Raw genomic sequence first — 21,186 nt, 5'->3', positions numbered from 1 at the left:
AGAGGAAGAAGGATTAGAATGCTTGATGGGGTTACAAAACAGCAGATAATCACAGCAAAATGGGAATAAGGACATCCAGGCAAAACCTGCCCAAAGAAGACAGCTCCTCAGGAGGGAGACTGCATAATATTAGCGGATAGATATGAGAACAGTGAGGTCCAAACAAATTGTCTAGGCTTGGAATCATCACCAAGTGCTTTGCAAAAATATTGATAATCTTCACAGACTTTATACACCATAAATGAAAGTTAATCTTGCATATGCAGACACAAAAATGCCTACAATAAAGGAATAAGGGGGAGAATTTCAACAATGATTGAGCAGTGAACTTCATGATTCAATGTTAACATTTGAAAGAACAAATGAGACTAACTTCGGTTATAATTCATCGGTAATGTCAGCTTTTGTGAACAAAATGGAAACGAACTAATAATGTGTATTAAACCATCAACTGTATTGTTCATGCTGAATAGTAGCATTGGGGCTAGGGAAGGCAGGGGTGCGAATCCTGGAGATATCAGAACTTTTTCAGCGGAGTCCTGATCCCCTACTTGAGGGGCTTTGTGGAGAGCACTTGGACTGAGTACGCTATCTGTCAGATGGTTGTTGACCCCTTGGTGCATTTGGCTATGAGTAGGCAAATGTCAATGCCAGGCTTCCCTCCACCTTCTCCTTTCCCATCCCTTAAGCCGCAAATGACCTTAGCTGTCCTCACCTCCCCTTATAACTACTACTATTGCAGTGTTACGTGAATGTACAACCAAAACTAGAATATATAGTAATAATAATTTGTTGGACATTTGTCATAAGACCAGGGCAAGTCTTCACCAAGTGGCAAGTCAAGAACATCAAAACTCAGATGTCAATGAGTTTTGAAGTCACTGCATGAATAAAAAGCTATAGATACAAGCAAATTTTCAAGTGTCAAATGAAAGAAACAAATACACATTTCATCCTTGATAATCTTGTGACTTTTTAAGGCCTTGGACATGATGGGAACCAAAGCTGAATTAATGTGTCAAAAAGAAAGAATTCTGATGTGAGTGAAGATCACTTAGGCAAGTCCAAGACGCTTTGTCCCTTGGACACTAAAAGGGAGCAGAGGGAGAAACCAGAACCATTTACTCCGCATGAGTTGCACCGTCCTCTCCTTGACAGTAGCATTTCTGCTAAAATTGAAAGAAGAGAGAACTTTTTCAGGAACCTTGTCTTCAAAGCCATTCTGGCATTAAAAATGCCTGTGGCTTCTACTTCTGAGGAAAACAAAGCTGAAATAATAATAGAGACGAAGACTATTATGATTCCACTTAATAAAGATTTATTCCAACTAGTTACAATGGACTACATCAATTTCAAGTGAAAGTCTCACTGTACTGAGTCCAATAGATACATTAAATATAGCGGGTGAGGAAACCAGGGTGTCTCCACGTGCTGGGAGGGATTTATTCCATCTACTGGACTCTGTACAGTGAGAGCTCCACTTAAAAATGATGTAGTGCATCGAGATTAGTCAGGAATAAATCTTTATTAAGTGGAAAATTGTAATAGCCTTTGTCTCTAATATTATGTAACAGTTCCACCACACCACACCTGAATCTGTAATTCATACAAACTAAAATAAATCAGTTAAGAAAGTGAAATAGAAAACTGAATTCATGAATGCTGGTTTGGTTAGTCGCCATTCTGAACTCTTACCTTCAGATTCTGCGCGATTTCCTCAGCCAATGAAAAATCTTGCGTCCAAATAGATGATGCCAGGCTGTACTTGCTGTTGTTGGCAAGGGATGTCACCTCTTTTGCAGTCCTGAAAGGGTTCAGCATAACGACAGGCATGGGCCAATCATCATCCAGCAAGACATTTGACTCATTGGTAGCATTCACTACCACAGCAGGAACTAGATACCTACATGAGGAGGGGACAGCAGCATGAAGTATGGTCAGCACCTGTCCACATGGAAAACGTCATTGTAGAGATAGAACGAGAAGGAAAAGGAACACAGTCTGCCCTACATCACAACATAAGTGCCTTTTCTTTCCTAACAAATTCTCATGAAGTCCACGGTTTTTAATAAAAAAATGAAAAACCTTGTTCCAGGTGCTTTTTCCTTTAGGGTGCTACGCTCAAAGAAACAAGGGCCATTAAAATATAAGGACTGCAATTTATAAAAATGACAAACATTCGTCTTGGGAAAGCATGCATCATCAATCATCTGGTATACTGATTGTGGGAATCATTATTAATTAAGAGTATTTCATCACTAATGAAATGATATTCAAACATGTACTTACACATAGATTATGCTTAATAAAATTAAACAAGTGAAATACTTGCAGGAACTCCCTGGAGATATGACATGTTGCATCATCAAATGAAATAAGACAAACATCAAATGGCTTAGAAGAAATATTTACAAATTATTCCCTAATGATGCCTGAATGAGTTACTACAAAACTAGAATTAATGAAATTGCTTTTAACAATAGGAAATTACTCATATAAGTGAATTTTGTGATTAAAAATGATCAAAAATGAAAAAAAAGAAGTAGCCTTTTTTAGCTGTTAAAAAAAATTCAGTGCGCACAAGCATAGCTCAACAGAGCAGACTGAGTCATTATGCCTCATGGGCCAGGAATACATGAATAAAGCCATTAAAATAAGTGACAGCATTGTATTTCGCCTGCACAGAACGTCTGAAGCTAATATTTCTAACACCATTTATTAGCATGAATATAGTCTGTACTACCCCTTTTATTTCTAACAATATGTTTGGTGCCTCATTAGCAGGAACACAATATTTGCAGAAATGTGGATCATTCCAAACAGCCTTCCCCAACCCATAAAGCAACTTCCAAGAAATGATGCAGCAATATCCTCAGTCATGGATACATCGTTTTTCTAAATTTTCATTCATAACAAAAAGAAGCAAAAGTAGATACAGAGTTCTCAAAGTTAGAAGTAATTTAATTTTAATTTCACACCAAAATGAAATGGCCAACAAGTATTTTGTATTGATTAAACACTCATCACAAGATAGTTAGCCTTTCAATTCAAGACTTACTACTTTGTGATGCAAATACTATTGGCATTTAAGACTTCCGACAAAAATATGTAAATTCTACCAATTCACACTGGGCTGGAGTTAAGGTGAGATTTTTATGTATGCCCAAACAAAGCTTGATATATTTGCATTTCATTACAAAATTTAGGAGTTTTTCAAATTTGTGAATTGGCCACATTAAGTAAGGAGCAAAAATCTGTCCTTAAAGTACTTAACTTTTCAATAATATATGGTAACATCATGCAGAACAATTAGAGCCGTGTGAACATGTATACAAACATATTTCATGTTAATCACCCAACTGTAACAAATAAATAAATGCACAGAAAATAAATAAGTCATTGAATAAAAATCTACAATACTACGATAAAACCTAAAGATAAACATGCCCAAGGGTCTCACTAAATTGCCCGCGATATTTAGTTCTCGTTGTTACCAATGGAGATTCAATAATCATGTACCAGCTGTTCTCAATGCCTTTTCCAGACGTTACACCTCTCAACTTCGGCAATTTAAAATCATTTAAGGATATAATATGAAAATATTTAATAATTTACCATACATTTGTTTATTGTTGTATGGGATACAGCCCTTAAAACTGGACTTTGTATTCCCCGCCACATCGTAGTTCCACCAGAGGTCCTGATTGGCAGTCTCAAAAGCATCTAGTGAACAGCCATAACCTCAGAATGGCCGAGATGTTACAAGTGCTAAGTACAATCGAAGAGCTGCTATTATCGAAAGTGTTTGCACTGGGCGATATATGTCGAAATAGTTCGATTCTTATGGTACCCCAGATCAACTGTTTACGATATTATGGCCAAGTATAATACTTTGGAAAAGTCTGGGGAAGGTTTTGCTAACCCGGCAAGGAAATTTAATTGGAGGAAACACGGGCTTGTCCAGATTTAAGCACCACACCATGTATGTAATCTAATGCATTACCACATGGTAATAAACTGTGCACAAATGAATGCCAATGGCTAAATTATTTTTACGTGTCCTGCAGAAAAATGGTTACTTGCAGCAGTAGACCACAAAAAGAACTGTGGATGGCAAGTCGACGAAGATTCATAATATACAGGTCATAAAAACAAATGGCAGGGAGAAAGGAGACAGAGGAAGACCTGCATCTTGCACCCCCATTCCCTGTATGGCTGGAACAATGGAAAAGCACTGACCATGCAATTACGGAAGCATGAAACAACCACTCACTTTTCCAGGACAATGGAAATGGTCTGAGGGACACCAACCTGAGGGATCATTCCCCACATCTCACTGAACTAGCTGCAATGGGTCAACCCCAGAAGAAGTAGGAATCCAGCAATAGCTCCTAATAGTATACCCAGCCTTTGTTTGCATGAGTTATTCGTCACTCTTTCTCCATTCAATAAAGCCTTTACTGATTTCGATACAGTTACCGCCAAGTTGATCCACGTCAACAATACCAGCATTTACACATCCAGAAACAAAATTCGCAGTGACACTTTTCAGAATATGCCTTTTCTACTTATGTATAGAGACCTTTAACATCAAACCCAAACATACTTTGCATCAAGACCTCATCCAGATATGGCATTATCAATAATTTTTCCTTCAAGACAAACATTTCAAGAAACATGGCATGTCTTGAAGCAAGGGATGGCCAACGAAACCTTACCTCAGAACCACTGCTTCTCCTGTTGCTAACAAGGTCTCTCACAGCCTCAGACGTCACCACATCACATGTGTATCCAGTATCAGCCATTTTGTCAAAATTATGTCCAACTCTCAGCCTATTCATTTGCATTTTTAATTTTTCAGAGAAGACTTTAAACACAGACTGCTGAACATACACATCGGTCACTGCCCAAGGAACCTAAACCACATCAGTCAGAAAAAGAAGGCAAATAAGAGAGAGTAATACATCTACCTGGACAATGAATACATGCAATAATTTGTCCCTAAAATCAACTCCCTTTCATATTAAGCACCATTTCTGAAATATTTAAACTAATACCATCAAATTATTCAAAGGTGCCAACATTTTAAGGCAAAATCTAACCTAACCTTAGCACTAATGTTTAAATAAGGTAAAAATTAAAGTAAAAATGGTTTCACAGGCCAAAATAATGCTTTACATTAATAGTTCACGAAGTAGAGCAGGAGGAACAGTTTACTTATCTTGGGATACTATAGCAAAATGGTCGAAGTAGTCAGAAGAAGAATTGCATTAGGCAAAGAAGCTTTTGCAAAGAGGAAGGAGTCGATGTCAGGGAGGTTGAGAAAGAATGTTAAGAAAAGGCTTGTTAACACTTTGACATGGAACATAGTTATTCATGGTGTGGAAACATGGTCACTGAAGCAGGATGATGGGCGTGGATTGAGGCTTTTGTAACATGGGTGGAGAAGGTGAAATGGATAAAAAGGAAAAGAAATAAGTGCTACGTATGGTGGGCGATGAGAGGGGATTGCTGGGAGAAATTCTACGGAGGCAGGAAAAATGGATGGGGGACATATTGATTGGCAGTGGGATGTTGAAGACTGAGGGGAGAATGTTAGGCAAACAAGGAAAGGGAAGGAACAGAATAGGGATGTTGGATGGGATGAAGAGAGGAAGAAAGTACTAAGAAATGAAGAGGGACCTGATGTAGAGTAGGATTCTGGAGGAAAGGGAAGGAATAGGACAGGGATGATGGACGGAACGAACAGAGGGACAGAGGACTCAAAATTGAATAGGAACTAACGGTGTCATAGTGCAATTGCTCATGCAGTGTCCGTCAAAAATGTACTTTAACTGGCTGAATACCTATAATAACACTCCAATTAATTCACTGTAAACGATCATTCTTTATAAGAGGACCAAGACTACAAACTTTGGGGCACTGAAAATATTCAAGTAATTTATGGAGTGCATTAATGAAATATTAAAGCTAATTCATGGAGAGAAAATAAAAATAATAATTACATAAAAGAAGGGTGGGAAAAATTTGCATTTCATAAAAATTAATGAAAATTAACATAAAAATCACTTGTCTTAGCATAATTTTATTTAAATTTTCCTAATTTGAAATGGGAAAACTTTGATAAATTAATTAAGTAAAATAGGGAACCAGAAGAATTCCACAGACCTGTCCTTGGTTATACCATGCCGATTCAATGAGCGCCTCACATGCTGAATCCAAATCAGCTGATTCCAAGACAATCATTGGAGTCCTACTGCTCATGACTGAAAGAAGACCAAAAAGGATTCATTTTTGATGTTCACCAGGAAACCTACTGCTTCTTATCACCTTTTCAATAGTGTTTAAACTTCCATGTTAATCCTCATGATATTCAACTGCTATTTGTATGAACTTGAGGTTCTCCATGATGAAATGTTCAGTGCATGGAATTTCATGGCATTTTAGGGAAAAGAGCAAAGTTTTGTTTCCATAATCAAATACGAGCTACATTCGTGATTTCAGTGCAAGGGGTTAACCTTCGACAAATCTGGCATTGGCTACCATGAGTAATTATCATTAACCTTACCAGAACAGCTCTAGGGGTCATTGGAATGCACAAGCCCTTCCACCATGTAAAGTGTGTAGACCATGGGAGGGCATATACTAATATATTTTTAAAGACATTTTATGGTACTTTTTGGTATACTTCAAGAAACTTTATACATTCAACGGCCTAGGAAAAAACTTGTTTCATCAGCAAAATACATTCAAAATTCACACACAAATACATTAAATTCGAGTTTTTCCTGTTTTAACCTCAAGTCAACTACAAACTGACCACACAATAATGGACTAAATAAAGATCTGGTTAACTCCCATTACCTAGGGTGAGACTCTTGCCTGTCCCAGCAGTCTCCTGTCTCACGCATCTTCCAATGGCCGTCGTTCCAAGGAACACCACCTTGTCCACCAGTGGGTGAGCCACCAATGACTGGGCAACCTTAGAGCCACCCACGACGACATTCAGCACTCCAAGGGGCAGGCTGCAAGACAAAACAGACAATCAAACGGCTCTCTCTCTCTCTTTAATCACCAATCACAGAAAAGGAGTTTCCCCTTGGTATTGGTCAGCCATTAAGGAGTCCAGAATGAAACAGAAACAGAAGGGCTACCACCCTAGGAACTTCAATTCCGTGCATACCAATAAGATAAGAATTAATTGCTTACAATTGGAAAATTCGTCTTTCTGCAGCACCACAGATGTAAAATCAATGTAGGAAACTGCCCCCTCCCAAAGAAACCACCCACTCCTCCTCCACCAATCCACAGAACACTGACCCCAACCTCCCTCTCATCAACGCATTCCAATGTCAATGCAAAAGCAGGCACCCCAGGAGCACCTTTGGTAACTGCACAGACACTAACATGGATGACATTGAATTAAGTCAATTCAAAAATTTCCAAAACTTTCTATAAGTGCATACCTGCAACTCTAAGCTCTATCAATTTACTCCCCCACGAATTGGTGAACCACTGCTACCCCTGGAGAGAGGTCTCGAGGCCTATGTGAGATCGTGCGACTCGCCCTAAATGCCTTCCGTCATCTGAAAATGTCTCACTTTCAAAGCATATTCCGGTTAGGGGAAAAACGCAGAGGTGTGCTAGCACTAGACGAGGTGAGCAGGCCCGCTGAGAAAGCATGGTGGCACTCTTTTGCCCACCAGTCAGACAATTAAGGCAAGTTTAACAATAAGGCCAATGGACCGACAGGCACCCCAACTAGAAAGGGTGAATCTGAACAGATTTGGGCGTCGCCTTAAACTGAGTTCATCACGAGAGAGCATTACATCCCTTTGAATTCCCTGTCATTCTCTTTTCCTGGAGAGAATTGAATCACTCCTATATATTCGAGTGGAAAAGTGGCAACTGGAGCTTAGCCAATTAGGGCTAGGTCACAATGAATACCAGGTAAACAATGCAAAATGGTATAGGTAATAATTGAAAAGCACAGAGATTTGAAAAGATCTCAACCTACATTACAGTCAGGCAAAGATTAGTGAGCAGGGCAATTAATTAACCTTAACGGTATCCTAGGAGTTTGTGTGGATTCAGATCAATATTCAATGCTAATGAAGTGAAACGCCTTGGTTCTGGGGGATAAAACAGGAAACAATGTTAAGAGAATTGAATGTAGGAGCATGAATGGGGTCAAAAAAGAAATGAGTACCAGTGGGTAGGGAAAAAAAAATCAGCGAGGAGAGGGAGACGCATGGTAGAAAAAAGATGGGAAAAGGCCATAAAAGGGTTATCAAAAGCAGCAGACAACAACAGGAACAGTAAATATGAAAAGGACAGGGAAAATGGATAATTGGCAAGTGAAAAAATGCAAACAGATGAAGGTATAAGAAAGTATTAAGAGTTGAATAATAACCAGAGGCAGAAATCTAATAGAGTGAATCAAGTCCACCATCACCAATAAAGTAGAAGGGACACGAAAAGAGGAATTGCATTAGGCAAGGAAGCTTTCACGGGGAGGAAGGAATTGAACACAGGGACATGCTGTACTCAGTGAACTTCAGCCCTTCTGCTATCATCTCTGGAATCATGACCCAAGAGCACTAACTTGGGCAACCTTATTTCAAGCATGAAAGAATTAAGAGCTCAGTGACAATACTAAGTCCACTAATTGTGAATTTATCTTAAATCTGAAAGAAGGTGCAGTGCATTCCAAATAAATCCCTCATTTAGACTGGAATAACATTTTTATTAAGCTGCTTGTTGCGGTGCCATGCATTTAACATAATCTCATGGGATTGCTGCAAATACATCAATAGACATTTAAAGTCAAGGTTAAATCTGAAGTTACATCTATTAAATCTTGGTAGCAATCAAATACCAAACATCAATAGTTGCATTTCCAAATTGGGCATTCTTGACAGAGCCAAAAAATTCTTTGCCCAGAGTCATATTGACACCTTAATCCTTTGATTTATATTTTTGTGTGACTAGCAATGTTCTCCGTGGTACTTGGTGTTATTACTGTTATTCCACATTTGAATCCTCACACAGATCCATGTGCTCAGGTGCTGAAAACCAGAGTCATCATCGCGCAACTCTTTTTTCATTACATCAATGAAGTACTGCAGTGTGAATGACATTGCAATATTTAATTTTTAGAGTAATCTCAACTGGGTTGCACAAAATAGCCCCCATCATCGACCAGGACAATACCTCAAAGGGATAAGATTATACAGGTATGTATACATATAGCATATGGTGATATCACAAATAAGATTTTTATGTTTTCCATCTTCTGGGTTTATCAAGAATTTGGACAGTGTACAGGAATTGGAGCTATTTCTGATTTTTGAAGTTAGATTTAATGGAGGCCATCTTTCTTTGTCATCAAGTTCACTCCTCTCATGTGAACCTTATGGGTCATAAGCACCACAACTTCAGTTATTTCAGGTTGAATGCCAATTTAACATTCCATTTTGTATGAGTAATGACCAAAAGGACTCACCCTGCATCCAAACATATCTCTGCAAGGAGGAGGGCCACGGGAGCAGCTTGCCTCGATGGCTTCAGCACCACAGTACACCCGGAGGCTAGAGCAGGTGCCACTAGCCACCCCAAGGCCTTCAGGGGTGTCAGATGAGATGTTATCCCAAGCACCACCCCTGATCCAAACAATCAAGCAATACCAATCAATACAGACATCACCAACATGCACAAAAGATGAGACACACTAATGAGGATAAACAGATATAACTCTTAACGTTGAGGGGGTCAATGAAAACAAGTGCCAAATGGAGAAAGATTTTTGTGTAACTTACTCGCACAAAATTTACATAAAGCAGGTCAACTGAGATATTTCAATCAATAAGGAGATCAATGGAGGGCCAGTGTGATAGATGCAGTAATCCTATTTATTTTGGGCGGGCGGCCCCACAGCTTTGGCAAAATTCAGGTCATCCAGATTTTTTACAAATAATCCCAAGAAACATTTCCCTCTCTTAACTTGTAAATTGTCCATCCCCAATGACTTCCAATAAAAGTTTCACGCGATGGAGTAATCAGAAAACTTGCTCTTATCCATTAACTTAATAATATTTTGTGTACACTACATCTGTTTTCTGGACTCTTGATTGCATATTTTTCCATATATTTACTGCTATTTCTAATGACAACAACTAAAATACTATTTCTATTGTAGAAAGAAAAGCTAATTAATGTGGCATTTTCCTCAAGACAATTCTTTAACATAAAAATGGCCAAATGTATATTTTGTACGTTGACGAAACTTCATTGTCTCCCACAAAGAAGGATATCTCAGAGCTAAAATCTAGAGCCTTCTGTTTTTATGGAAAAAGAAACTAGCTGAATAATTAGGAGTGTATTTTGCAATGAGTTTCAGTTTCTTCAAAGCGTAGCAAATGGAAATAGTGAAAAAAGTATTCTTAGAGCTGGAACTCAAGAGCCACCAAAAAATCTGCAAAGTAGGAACTGGCAGACCAGGGAATGTCCTTGCATCAATCCTTGCATTAGTTGGCAGTGAAGATTAACTATATGGAACGTTGAATAGGAATACCTTAGTTTAGCAAGATTGAAGTTTCTATTGGCAAATGCTGATGGAAAAGTAATTACTAGGGCCATTGGCCAGTCCAATGTAGTCTAGTGTCAGCAGTTACCGCCCATGGGCATTGATCAACATTGATACTTTGTTTGAGAACAATTTGATGCCAAAAGAAGCCATTCTGGGAAAAAGAATAACCATCGAATACATGTAATAATGGACAATGTATGCAAACAAATGCTAAAATCAAATTCAACCTAGCATAAAATGCCACTTTAACTGCATTAAAACTAATTGCACACATCTGAAGAGTAACATTACAAAAAATATTAAAAAAATAAAAGTAAAAACTTGCATGAAATAGATTGGGTTTCATGGCCATCCCACTTGACTTTGATTACCACACAAACATTTCAATGTACACAGCGGAGATGAAGTGGGATCGGGAGGGTATGATGGCTCTTCGCTCAGAGAGCCCGGGCTCGAATCCCACTATCAGCTGATATTTTTCCATGTTATTCCGATTCCTATTACTGAGGCGCTTCGTCGAGAGCACTGAGTGAATGTGCTGTCCAATGGATGGAATGTTCAACTGCAGACTAAATAGCATCTTTTGACGAGTAGGCTAATGTCGATGCCGGGTTTCCCTCGATCCACCCTTCTTTCTCATCCATCCCTAATGGCACTTTCGGTCGCCTCCCTTAAATCTACTACTGGTAATAAAATATTATAGAAATCGTTCAAAAATAAAACAATCAATAGATTTTGACTAGAAAAATTGATGAAGGTTCTTTTCATTTTATGTATATCCTTCAAACAATTGTGCAGTTTCATTAGATTTTTTAAAATGCTATTTCTACAAGTACGCAGCAGTGCAGCAAATATATAATGAAATGCAAACTATACCAGAGATGACAAAGAGTTCACATCAATCCAATGCTGAAGAGTAACAATTTGGGGCTTCGTTAACAATAAATTGATTGTTTTTTTGACAAATGAAATGCCATGATCAACAATAACATTATGCTTTCCACATCTGCCAAGGTGACCTCTTCAGAAGGGTTCTCTAACCTCTTGCCTGCCAGGCCTCAAATTCCAATGCAACCAGCTGTGTCCATCCAGCATGGTGGTAGAAGGTCCTGATCAAGTTGGGAACATCACATTCACGCGGGTCACGTGCCTGAACACCACGCACCAGCGATTCCATCTGTGCCAACAGTGATGCATGCTGCTGGATACGACGTGCAATGCTGATGCATGAAAAAAACAAAAGGAATACGTTAATTACTTTTAATGCACATAATAAGTGCCATGAAAATTTAACTTCTGTACACAACGGCAGACATTGCTTCAACTATCAGCAACTTGTCAAACACGACTATCAACACAATTTATCTCCTCATTACGTCATCCTTCCAACTTGGCAATCCTACAGTTCTCTGCACAAGTCAAGTAAAGATGTTCACACAAAATGTTTACCCATGCAAATTTCCAAGTCCCACCATTTATCGCTATAACAATATGAAAACAAGACAAGGGTGCAGTGCAGCTCTCTTGACACATGGGATACAAAGACTGGAGGCTGGAAAATAAACCTAACAGATTTTATGAATTCTCAATTACCTCTTATTCCTATATCTAAGTCTTCCCATGCATCTTTTACCAGTTCCTCCACGTTTACCTTGAAAATCACGGATGATAACGGACACCCTGTCTTCCGCTCTCTTCCTAACACGGCCCATCTCAACTTTCTACACAACCATCTAAGCTGTTTGAGAATTGAACATGCTGTGGATAATTCAAAAAGGAAATAAAATATATGACACGCTGCATGAAGTCATCCTCATATTCAGATGACATCAAATGATGATATCTAGATTGTCAACAAAAACTACTACATCAAATTATCTTTTGCTCTTTCCTCTATCATGGATAACTTCATACGAGAGAGCCTAAAGCAATTTCCTCGATGCTGATAAGTAGCCTATGCCCCAACAGACACCTTTCTTCTGAAATACATTCAATAATCCAATGTCCTCCAACAAATCACTCCAAAACCATGAAACAAACACACACACTATGGTTGGTCTAAATGTATATCCACCCATCAATTCATTACCACTATGCCATCACTCGTGCCTCTCCCCTTCCTGAACATGAATGGAACATGAGCTAAATCCACATTTGCCTTCCTCTTCATCCTTTAAAATATTAAACCAAATAGTGCTATCTAAGCTGCACCTGAAATCAAACCTCTATTTTGCCTCTTAAATCTATATTTCTCAAATAAAAACTATTCCCCTTTTGACACAATACTTTCTCCATACAGAAAGAATATGTTCATGAGAATAACTAACTACATGGATGTTTTAACTGGCCTAATTTGCAACTTTTGCTAATCTAAAAATTTTTCCAGGACATTTAGACCCTATGTTTTCTTTCCATCTTCCTTGATTCATTTTTGAGTCAATTAATGTGGTAAGGAAAAAAGAGCAATTAAAAATGGCCTGATGTTCATCAATGACTACCAGTTGTGAGAGAAACGGTGCCATTCCTCCAGGACGTGAATGCAAATGAACTATGATAGTAGAAATACAGAAGCAGATAATTAATCATTTCATCTGAGCAAAATAATTTAAAATACCTATATTAACTGCCAAAGATTAGTCTCGACTGAAATAATGCTAAAGCTGAAATGTCAACATTCATGATACCAATCATTACCTTATTTCATTGTGTTCTTTATTAAAAGTTTCCCAATCTACAGTAGTGTTTCACTTCTGTATGCATTACATCCAAAGGCAAATTTCGATTAAAACCTTCCACATCACAAAACTATCAGACTTATTGGATTAATCAATCATGCCACCCTACCATATTTCAAGGTTTACCATTCTGAAATGAGAATATTGGTTTGGACGTCTTGACTAATCACCACATCAAAACCAAAGTTGTCAACCCAAAAGTCAGTTTGGTATTTGCCAGTGAAGTTCACCCATTGCTAAGCCTGATGGCACGTGAAATTGATGAATCAGGGTAGGGGCCCAGATCCTTTCCCTATGCCGGCCAGGTACCCAAAAAATCATATCATGGGTGACGCCGAGGGTGCCCCAAGTCATGCCCGGGAATCCAACACAGGCTTTCTAGTCAGTCCAACGCCCTGGACTATTACCTTGACCTAACCCTTAACATCCGATAATACAATAAATCACTTCACTCCATTTAAATTCTACCACCCTTCACTGGCATGACATTTTCTCCGGCTTATGCCCCACTAAACCGCCCCTGTGGTGAGTCCTCGGTATCCCATGGTCTCTTCAATACTTCCCTGTCTTTTCTGATCTTCCACCAACAAATATTTTCCCATCCATACCATGCCTACTACTTCTCTGTTTCCTTTCTGATATTTATATTTTTTCCATTCTTCTCCCAACTTAACTCTAGTTAAGCCTCAGATTTAAATTTGACCTCTTACCTTAACGGCGAAGTTTTTCAGCCACATGAAACTTTAGTATAAACATCTCTTTTCCTTCCATTTTACCCTATGCCCATGTCAAAAATTCGCACATCTTTTTATAACCTTCTTTAACTATATGTATGTCTTCAACTATATATCGCCTAATGTCCTTTCCACGTGGTTCACCCCCACAACGCATCCTAACCACGTACAGCTCCCTATTGGACACTGTTATTACTTACAATTGGGGTTCAAGTAATTGTCATCGGTCTAACCATTGTGCGTGGCTTTACAATTGGAGTTTACAGAAGATATTTTACAACATTCATTAAATTAATGAGATTCAAATGACAAAACAAAATCACTTGTAAAGATGTCTAGCTCTCACGTAAGGAGATGATCCGTTCCAACGCTCAAACGCAGTACGGGAAGCCTTGATGGCAAGTTCAACTTCTACTGGGTTGGCCTCGGCCACTACTGCAAGCTGTTGTGATGAGTGGAAATCATTCACTTCATAAATCTCCGATAGTGTTTCACTGACTCTGCTCTCGCCATCAATTACTGAGTAAAGTTTCCTCGATTTACTATCCAACCATGCCTACAAGAATTCAAAACAATTCATAAGGTTTCACACACACCGCCACGTGCTCAACTTATTTCATCCATAGCACTGAAGCTTTTGATACATTTAATTTGATTATGACTTATTAAAATAAATCTAGCAAAGTTAAAATGCGGATTCCATGGTTAACAATAACTGAAAATATACCGCAAATGGTCATCAGTTGAGCATGCGTTCAACAGAAAATTACGTCCAAATTGAGTTACAAAACTTAGAATCATATGCTTACGTCAATGAATATACCTTTAAATTTAGATTAGTGAATATACCTTAGCCAGAGAGGATGATTCTAGAACCGGACCGTACTCCATTGATTCAAATATATTTGCGATGGACTCGTTCACGGCCATTCTTCCACGAAATTAAGTAACCCGTTGAGCCCACTTCTTCCCCGCTCCACGAAAAATGTCTACCCTTTTATCTCACTTACTAAATAGAATGTTCTCAACGAAGTTCCTAGCTGTATTAAATAACTTGAATGAATAATCTCCGCAACTACAAGAAACAGGTTCCGCGCTTTTGGCCACCATTACCTTCAGGTCCCACCAAATAACTCACTAAGGGTGACGGCGTCATGTGATTGGCGGATTGCTACAGTCGACATAACGATACGATTTAAATCGATTGGGCCGCAACAATCGAAAGAAGCGGAAAGGGGGTGAAGCCCAAGAATGAAAGAAAGAGGTACGAAGGAGGGGTTTAAGGAATGGAATTATTGCTTCGTGGCAGATGGCCCGTTGGATCCGGTTCAACCTTGGAAACATCCTTTTCTTTTTTTCCCCTCGCACCAGTTGGACGGCTTGCCTTCCCCCATTCCCTTCCCCTTCTCCGTCCCACTCGGCTGCTTTAATACTCCTCTCACTCCCACCTCCTTCTTCACACACCGGTTACGCCCTCACACGACGAGAAACACCACACACACACACGCACCCATCTTTCCCATTCCTACCTTCTGCCTCCATATACGTAGAATATTTAAGCGATTCCGAGAGTTGCGAAGGAAATCTGGACAATTGACTGCGATCGTGCCAGGCGCGTGAATGACAACTGACTCGGGAGGGCCGAAGTTGGACGATCAGACCTCGAAAGGGTCCTTACCTATTTTCAGACCCATAAGGATGGCCAATGACCCCTGCCACGGAATCCAAACTCATTGAACACGGCCACTATCGGGACGCATTCCATTGATGAAAACCAGGAAATCACTCGCATCCCCTACTGCCTTCTTTTTAATTGAAATGAATGGATTTTAAGGATGGTTTTTTTTATACTAAGAGTGATATAATAGTGTCTTATGGTATGAGTATCCATTAAATCGAGGAAAATTTGGCGCACATACCGAGTGACACATATTAAATAATGATTTAAAAATGAAGTGTTGGAGTAGAAAAATCTGTCCAGAAAGATTTCTCAACGGCGTAATGGCTCTATGATCGAATTACATAGGAAGGCAGGTCTGCGAAAGGTTACTCCATCCAAAGTGGGTTTTTCTCCGCTCCCCTTTTTGGAACAAAACGACCAGGGTCGTCGCCTACACACTATATGCCTACCTCACGTGTCTGACTCCACCCTTTTTCTTCTGCCGGCTCCCCCACACACTTTTGCCGCGAGTCTGAAAGGAAGGCAGGGACGAGAAAGAGAGAGAGTACTCAAAAGAATCTCATATGCAGCGACAACACGGGTTCGTTTACAGCCAACAACAAGTGGAGTTCCATCCGCATGGAACGGTCCTTCACCAACCAACAACGACCGTCCGAACACAACATTGCGAAGGTGAACCCTTCAAAACGTCATCCAGTGGCGTCGGAAATTGTTTAAGAGTCCGATCCAAGGACGTTTCGATCCAGTGGAAATATTCATCTCGATCGACGAGAACAATTGTGGCGAGTGTGCGCCGTGCCTCTGTTGAGCGCGGCGAAGGGTCCGCGACTCGTCGAAAAAGCGTGGGATTGCGGGCGAGGTCGAGAGACGGCGGCTTTTCTAAATCGAGAGAGAAACTTAAATAGAAAAGAATCTCCGTGAATGCCCCGCTGGCTGGCCACATTCCTCGGAGAGCGGAGCTGATCGAAAAGTCCGCGAATTCCGACGGGAAGGAGAGAGAGAGACGAGTGGTGAGTGCACACGCATTGGCGAACCCCTTTGGACGGAGACCACACCCTCTATCCCCGCGTGCATGCGGCCCGCGGGTGTGGGTGCTCGGGGCCCCAGGGTGCGAGGACCAAGACGCGAGGAGTAAGCCCTGTTCGCTCGAGTCAGAGTTCAGGGGACGAACGGTGGATCGCGAAGGCGCTCTCCGGGGGCGTCTTGGACCCGGAGGAGAGGACCAGGGACAGAGGAGGCAGGTTCACCCCGTGGGACGAGGGGGCGAAGGGGTGAGGTAGTCTCGTGAGTGCGACCTTCCAAGGATATCCCCCTTCAAAATCATACCCCAAATTAGGGTCTTCCCATGACCCCTTGAAGGGCTCACCTCGAAGCACCCGGTCGCCTCACCGCGAATCTCTCCCAGGAGCGCTCCAGCTTGGAATCGCTCTCGGGGCTCCGCGACCCAATCGACGCAAAGCAAGGGTCGACCGCAGAACCCCTCCCCTCCCGGGGACCGTCGCCAATCGCCGTCGCCCCTGCCCGGGGGTGGTAGGGGGGGCGGCGCGCTTCCACGTGGGAGAGGCGCCGAAGGGCTGGTGGGTGGAGAGTGCCACCACCCGGCGACGGGGGTGGACGTGAAGGGAGCAAGGGGGGGAGTTGGGGAGGGTAGCGGGCGGGAGCCGAAGGGGGGACCTCTCTCGTATCGTGGAAGGCGTAATTTTAGAAAAGAATATAAGCTGCCCCTCCGTCACCAAATATGGGCGCGTTTTTTTGGCCAGGGGCGGCAGATGGATAGGGGGTCTCTCACGGATTTCGGGCAAGAAGGGGTGTCGGGCCCCCGCGGATCAAAATTAGAAGTGGGGGGAAATATAAGGAGGGACGGACGTGGCGGTCTGCTGCGTGGCTAGGGAGGGAAACTCGGATCCGTTGGCCTTTTGGGAGTTTTGCGCCCGACTAAGGCCTTACGGGTGGAAAGGAGTCCGCGGTTTTTAGTTACCAAAGCGGAGAAGGGATTTTTCTGGCCGGTAGGGGATGGGTGGAAGGGGTTGGGAGGCAGAGAGGGTGCAGGGGAGGGCTGGACCTCGGGACTTTTAAATATAGACCCCGTGCCGTATATGGACCGCAAGCGGGCTTAGAAGAGAGGGCTCGGAGGCGGATGTGCATTTGGGATCCCGCCGCCTCAACCACACTGTCGCTTTGCGCCGCGCGGGGATATCGTATCTCGACCCTTCCCCCACCCTCTTCCCCCCACCCTCTCCCCGTCCTCTGCTCCACCTCCTTCCCGGGGCGCAGTGTGTCTCGGGAGTCGCGAAGGTCTCTTATGGTGCGCGGTGACCAATGCCCCGGACACCCTCGCTGCCCCGGCTATCCGTTCCTATGGCCCCCGCGGGCCTCCCCGCCCAACGAGCGCCCGGGAACCCAACGCCGTCCACCCCCCAGTGGTGAACCCCTACCCCCCACTGTGGTGTCGGTTGCCCTCCACCGCCCCCGAACACCAGTGCCGCGAGTGTGAGCAGCAGCAGTATCGGAGGAGGCGGCGCGAGGGTGGCCCCGCCCCCCCTCCCGCCCTTTACTCTCTCCGCTGGTCAACCACTCGACCCTTCCCCGGCGCTCTCCTCCATTGCTGCCCCCGGTGGTGGCACGCCCAGGGGAGCAGAGGGGGCGGGGTTCCGTAGTGCTCACCGCCTCGTTTCCGGGCTTCGGCAGTGTCTCCGGAGGGAGGGGAGGCCGCGGTCCCGTCCGCCGGAAGGGGGAGGGCGACCCCGGCGAACTTTGCCGGGATCGCACCTGCGGGCGCCGGGTGGTGATCTCGTGCAGAGAGCAAAATATCGAAAGAAAAGGTAGATGCACACGACGCTTGAGTGATTCTGATGAAAACTGCTCGCTTTTAAAACAATTCATTGTCTCTGCAATCATACGCATTCATTCCATACATATTCCTCGCCCAATGTGGAAGTGAGACTTGAGGGATTGTTGTGCATTGTTGCATGCATGAAGAGGGCGTTTGGAATGAAAGATGATAATAAAACAATAACCATAACTGCTGACTGAAACATGTCAATCATACATTCGCCACGCATTTGTCGCTAACTAACTAATTTTTCCGTGCGATGGAGCTATTTCCCAGATGGTGTAGATAATAACAATCAGTAACAACGACTGCATACTTGCCATTGGGACTTGGCCGTCGGAGTGTGCGTCGCGCGCGTCCCGGGGCCGGGAAGACGCCGCCCCGCGAGCGCGGGAAGGAAGCAAGTCTCGAAGCCACCCTCCCGTGCCACTGTGTGCTTCTTTGAGCGTGTATTCACATTATTTTATTTTATCTCGCTCTTGCTTGTGTTGTTGCCTTGTGTGTGTGTGTCCCGGAGCTGCGCGCCCGTGATTGGCTACCCGTCGGCGGTCGGGTGAGCTCTCTCTCTCTCTCGTTTGGGACGAGAAGCAAATGATTGGAAAAAATGATATTATACGTGATCCATTGTTCATACCACCGTTTGCTGGGTGTTATTTACAAAAGATTTTCGTTGACGAGGGAAATTACGGGCGTTAACTGGTGATTTTGCCGATAGAGACCCAGCCGCGAGGCACGGTAGTGTGGGTGTCCGTTGGGCCCCCGGCGCAAAGTTCATTTTTTCACCGATCGGGAAACAAAAGAATGCGGACATTATTGATGGTGGCCATTATGTGTTGTTGTTGTTGTTGTCGTTCCGGTGACGTCACGCAGAGACCGCCGCAGCAGCGGCCGCAGCACGTGGGATTATGCAAGAGGAGGAGGAGGCGCTCAGCGGTCGGACGCTGGACGGACGTTGGCCCATAGGCGCCACCCCTGACATGACGGTGGGAGGGGAGGAGGCGGATAGGGCCTGCTCCAAGGATGAGGAGGGTGCTGAGGCCCTGACGCCGTTCGACGCCTGTGAGGAAAAGAAACCGCCGTCCGAAGCGACGCCCAAGGAGGAGGTCGGGTGAGTTAAGAGGCGGCCATCTTGTACAAAATGATTCGATTCCGAAATAGATCGAAGAGAAACTCATTCTCATCGGGAATATCATGGTCTCACAGACCAAAGGAAAAATTGTGAATTAAGTTTCTTACGGCCATATTTTTGGATCGACTTTAAATTGAAGTGATCTTCAGAGGTTTCGCCATGCAACCATGGGGATCCGCATAACACCTTAACACACTATTTGGGTTTATTTGATTGTTTAAGCAAATAGTATAAAAATTTCGTCCTATTACCGGCCTTTAAAAATTTTCAAGCAGCTCTTTTTTGTAACGATATTAAAAAGGATTATAAGTCTCGCCGTGCGTTAGGAGACGCAATGAAAATGAAGTTGGAGAGATAAACTGCAGAACTGACAGGATTAAAATATTATTTTTCTCACAAACGATAAGGAATCATAATAATTACATACAGCTAAGCCCAAGAATAAATTGCATGCTGAGTAGTCGAGTATGCAGCCAACTCTAATCGTACTGTAACTCCGGCTGGCAGCTCTCCCATACTTGGATAGTATGCGTAGCGCAGTAAAATTGAATGCAAAATTGTTGTAGAATAAATTTCCTCCGCTAAATTATAAAATTTCTCCATTATCCACGACAATTACTATTCAACTTTGCTGGCTTTACATGTCATGTAGAATCGTGCCCTGCCACATCTTAGACGTGACTATCAGAGTAATGAATAGATGGAGATGAAGTTTTCTCTCCTCAGGCTGACAATGCAAACGAATTTGATGCGATATTCTTGCTTTAAACAAGTTTAAGATATTCACAGCAAAGGTATGCAGTTTTTGGAAACCATCAAAAACTGAACTGTTGCCGATGCTATACCAACATTAGGACATTCTTGGAAGTAAAAAAAACTTTTCTCCCATTCGGTGAGTTATCCGTCCGTTCAGATCTCCCGGATCGTAATGAGTCTCAATCTAGTCGAAATATGCAACGAGAAATTTCATTGGGTAATTTACGCCAATGGAGATTAGGAGTGACTGCTAAGTATTTATGTGTAACTGAAACCTGCAATTAAAACGATAACATTTGTTTTTCCCGGAGTAATCTCACGTTGTGTGATGACGTTAAGGTAATAACGAATTACAAACTGTGTACTTCATGCCATCTTCATTGTGCTGCTATGTATTGTGCGGGGTTTAGTAGCTTGTTCTCCACTCCTGTTTTCAACCTTAATAATGCGTATGCACCGCAATGAAGGGTTTAACCCAGCCACCCAGTGAGTTTTTCCTTTCCGTAGACTTCTAATTTAGGCGTAAGAAATTCTGGTTAGTTTTCTTTCGATCAATGAAACCTATGATGTAAGGAATACATTTCACTTGTTCTTTATTACTGAGAAGTTTATTTCTATTCTAACTGATTGCTTGTCTTGAAGTACTCAAATCTACACCTTTGCTGAAATTCAGCAATGCATTTAGAGTTTAACTCTGGAAAACAAGAAAATAAAAACACTGTGAGTTATA

General features: G+C 42.2%; 2 protein-coding genes across 5 annotated transcripts in view; one reads left to right on the top strand and one right to left on the bottom strand.

Moving 5' to 3' along the window:
* The window catches only part of LOC139688547 (aldehyde dehydrogenase family 16 member A1-like), a 38,247-nt gene extending 22,966 nt beyond the window's left edge, over positions 1-15,281 (bottom strand). The window contains exons 1-8 of one of the 4 annotated variants that reach the window (XM_071586093.1): positions 14,907-15,281; positions 14,381-14,613; positions 11,630-11,808; positions 9,506-9,662; positions 6,865-7,025; positions 6,169-6,266; positions 4,719-4,916; positions 1,696-1,944 (exon numbers count right to left, since the gene is read on the bottom strand). In XM_071586093.1, the coding sequence (XP_071442194.1) occupies positions 1,696-1,944; positions 4,719-4,916; positions 6,169-6,266; positions 6,865-7,025; positions 9,506-9,662; positions 11,630-11,808; positions 14,381-14,613; positions 14,907-14,987 (1,356 nt within the window). In that variant the 5' untranslated portion in view covers positions 14,988-15,281. Of the gene's footprint in view, positions 1-1,695; positions 1,945-4,718; positions 4,917-6,168; positions 6,267-6,864; positions 7,026-9,505; positions 9,663-11,629; positions 11,809-14,380; positions 14,614-14,906 lie in introns of those variants that run through there. The other 3 variants (XM_071586090.1, XM_071586091.1, XM_071586092.1) reach the window with 3 other exon arrangements.
* Positions 15,282-18,476: 3,195 nt separating this feature from the next.
* The window catches only part of LOC139688560 (uncharacterized), a 45,692-nt gene continuing 42,982 nt past the window's right edge, over positions 18,477-21,186 (top strand). The window contains exons 1-2 of the mRNA XM_071586113.1: positions 18,477-18,560; positions 19,442-19,679. Of these exons, the coding sequence (XP_071442214.1) occupies positions 19,477-19,679 (203 nt within the window). The 5' untranslated portion in view covers positions 18,477-18,560; positions 19,442-19,476. The remainder of the gene's footprint in view (positions 18,561-19,441; positions 19,680-21,186) is intronic.

Source organism: Hetaerina americana, unplaced genomic scaffold, assembly GCF_022747635.1.
Source record: "Hetaerina americana unplaced genomic scaffold, ioHetAmer1.1.p SCAF_20, whole genome shotgun sequence".
NCBI lineage: Eukaryota > Metazoa > Arthropoda > Insecta > Odonata > Calopterygidae > Hetaerina > Hetaerina americana.
Note: the sequence above shows the minus strand (reverse complement) of the source record. Positions and strands in the feature narration are given on the sequence as shown.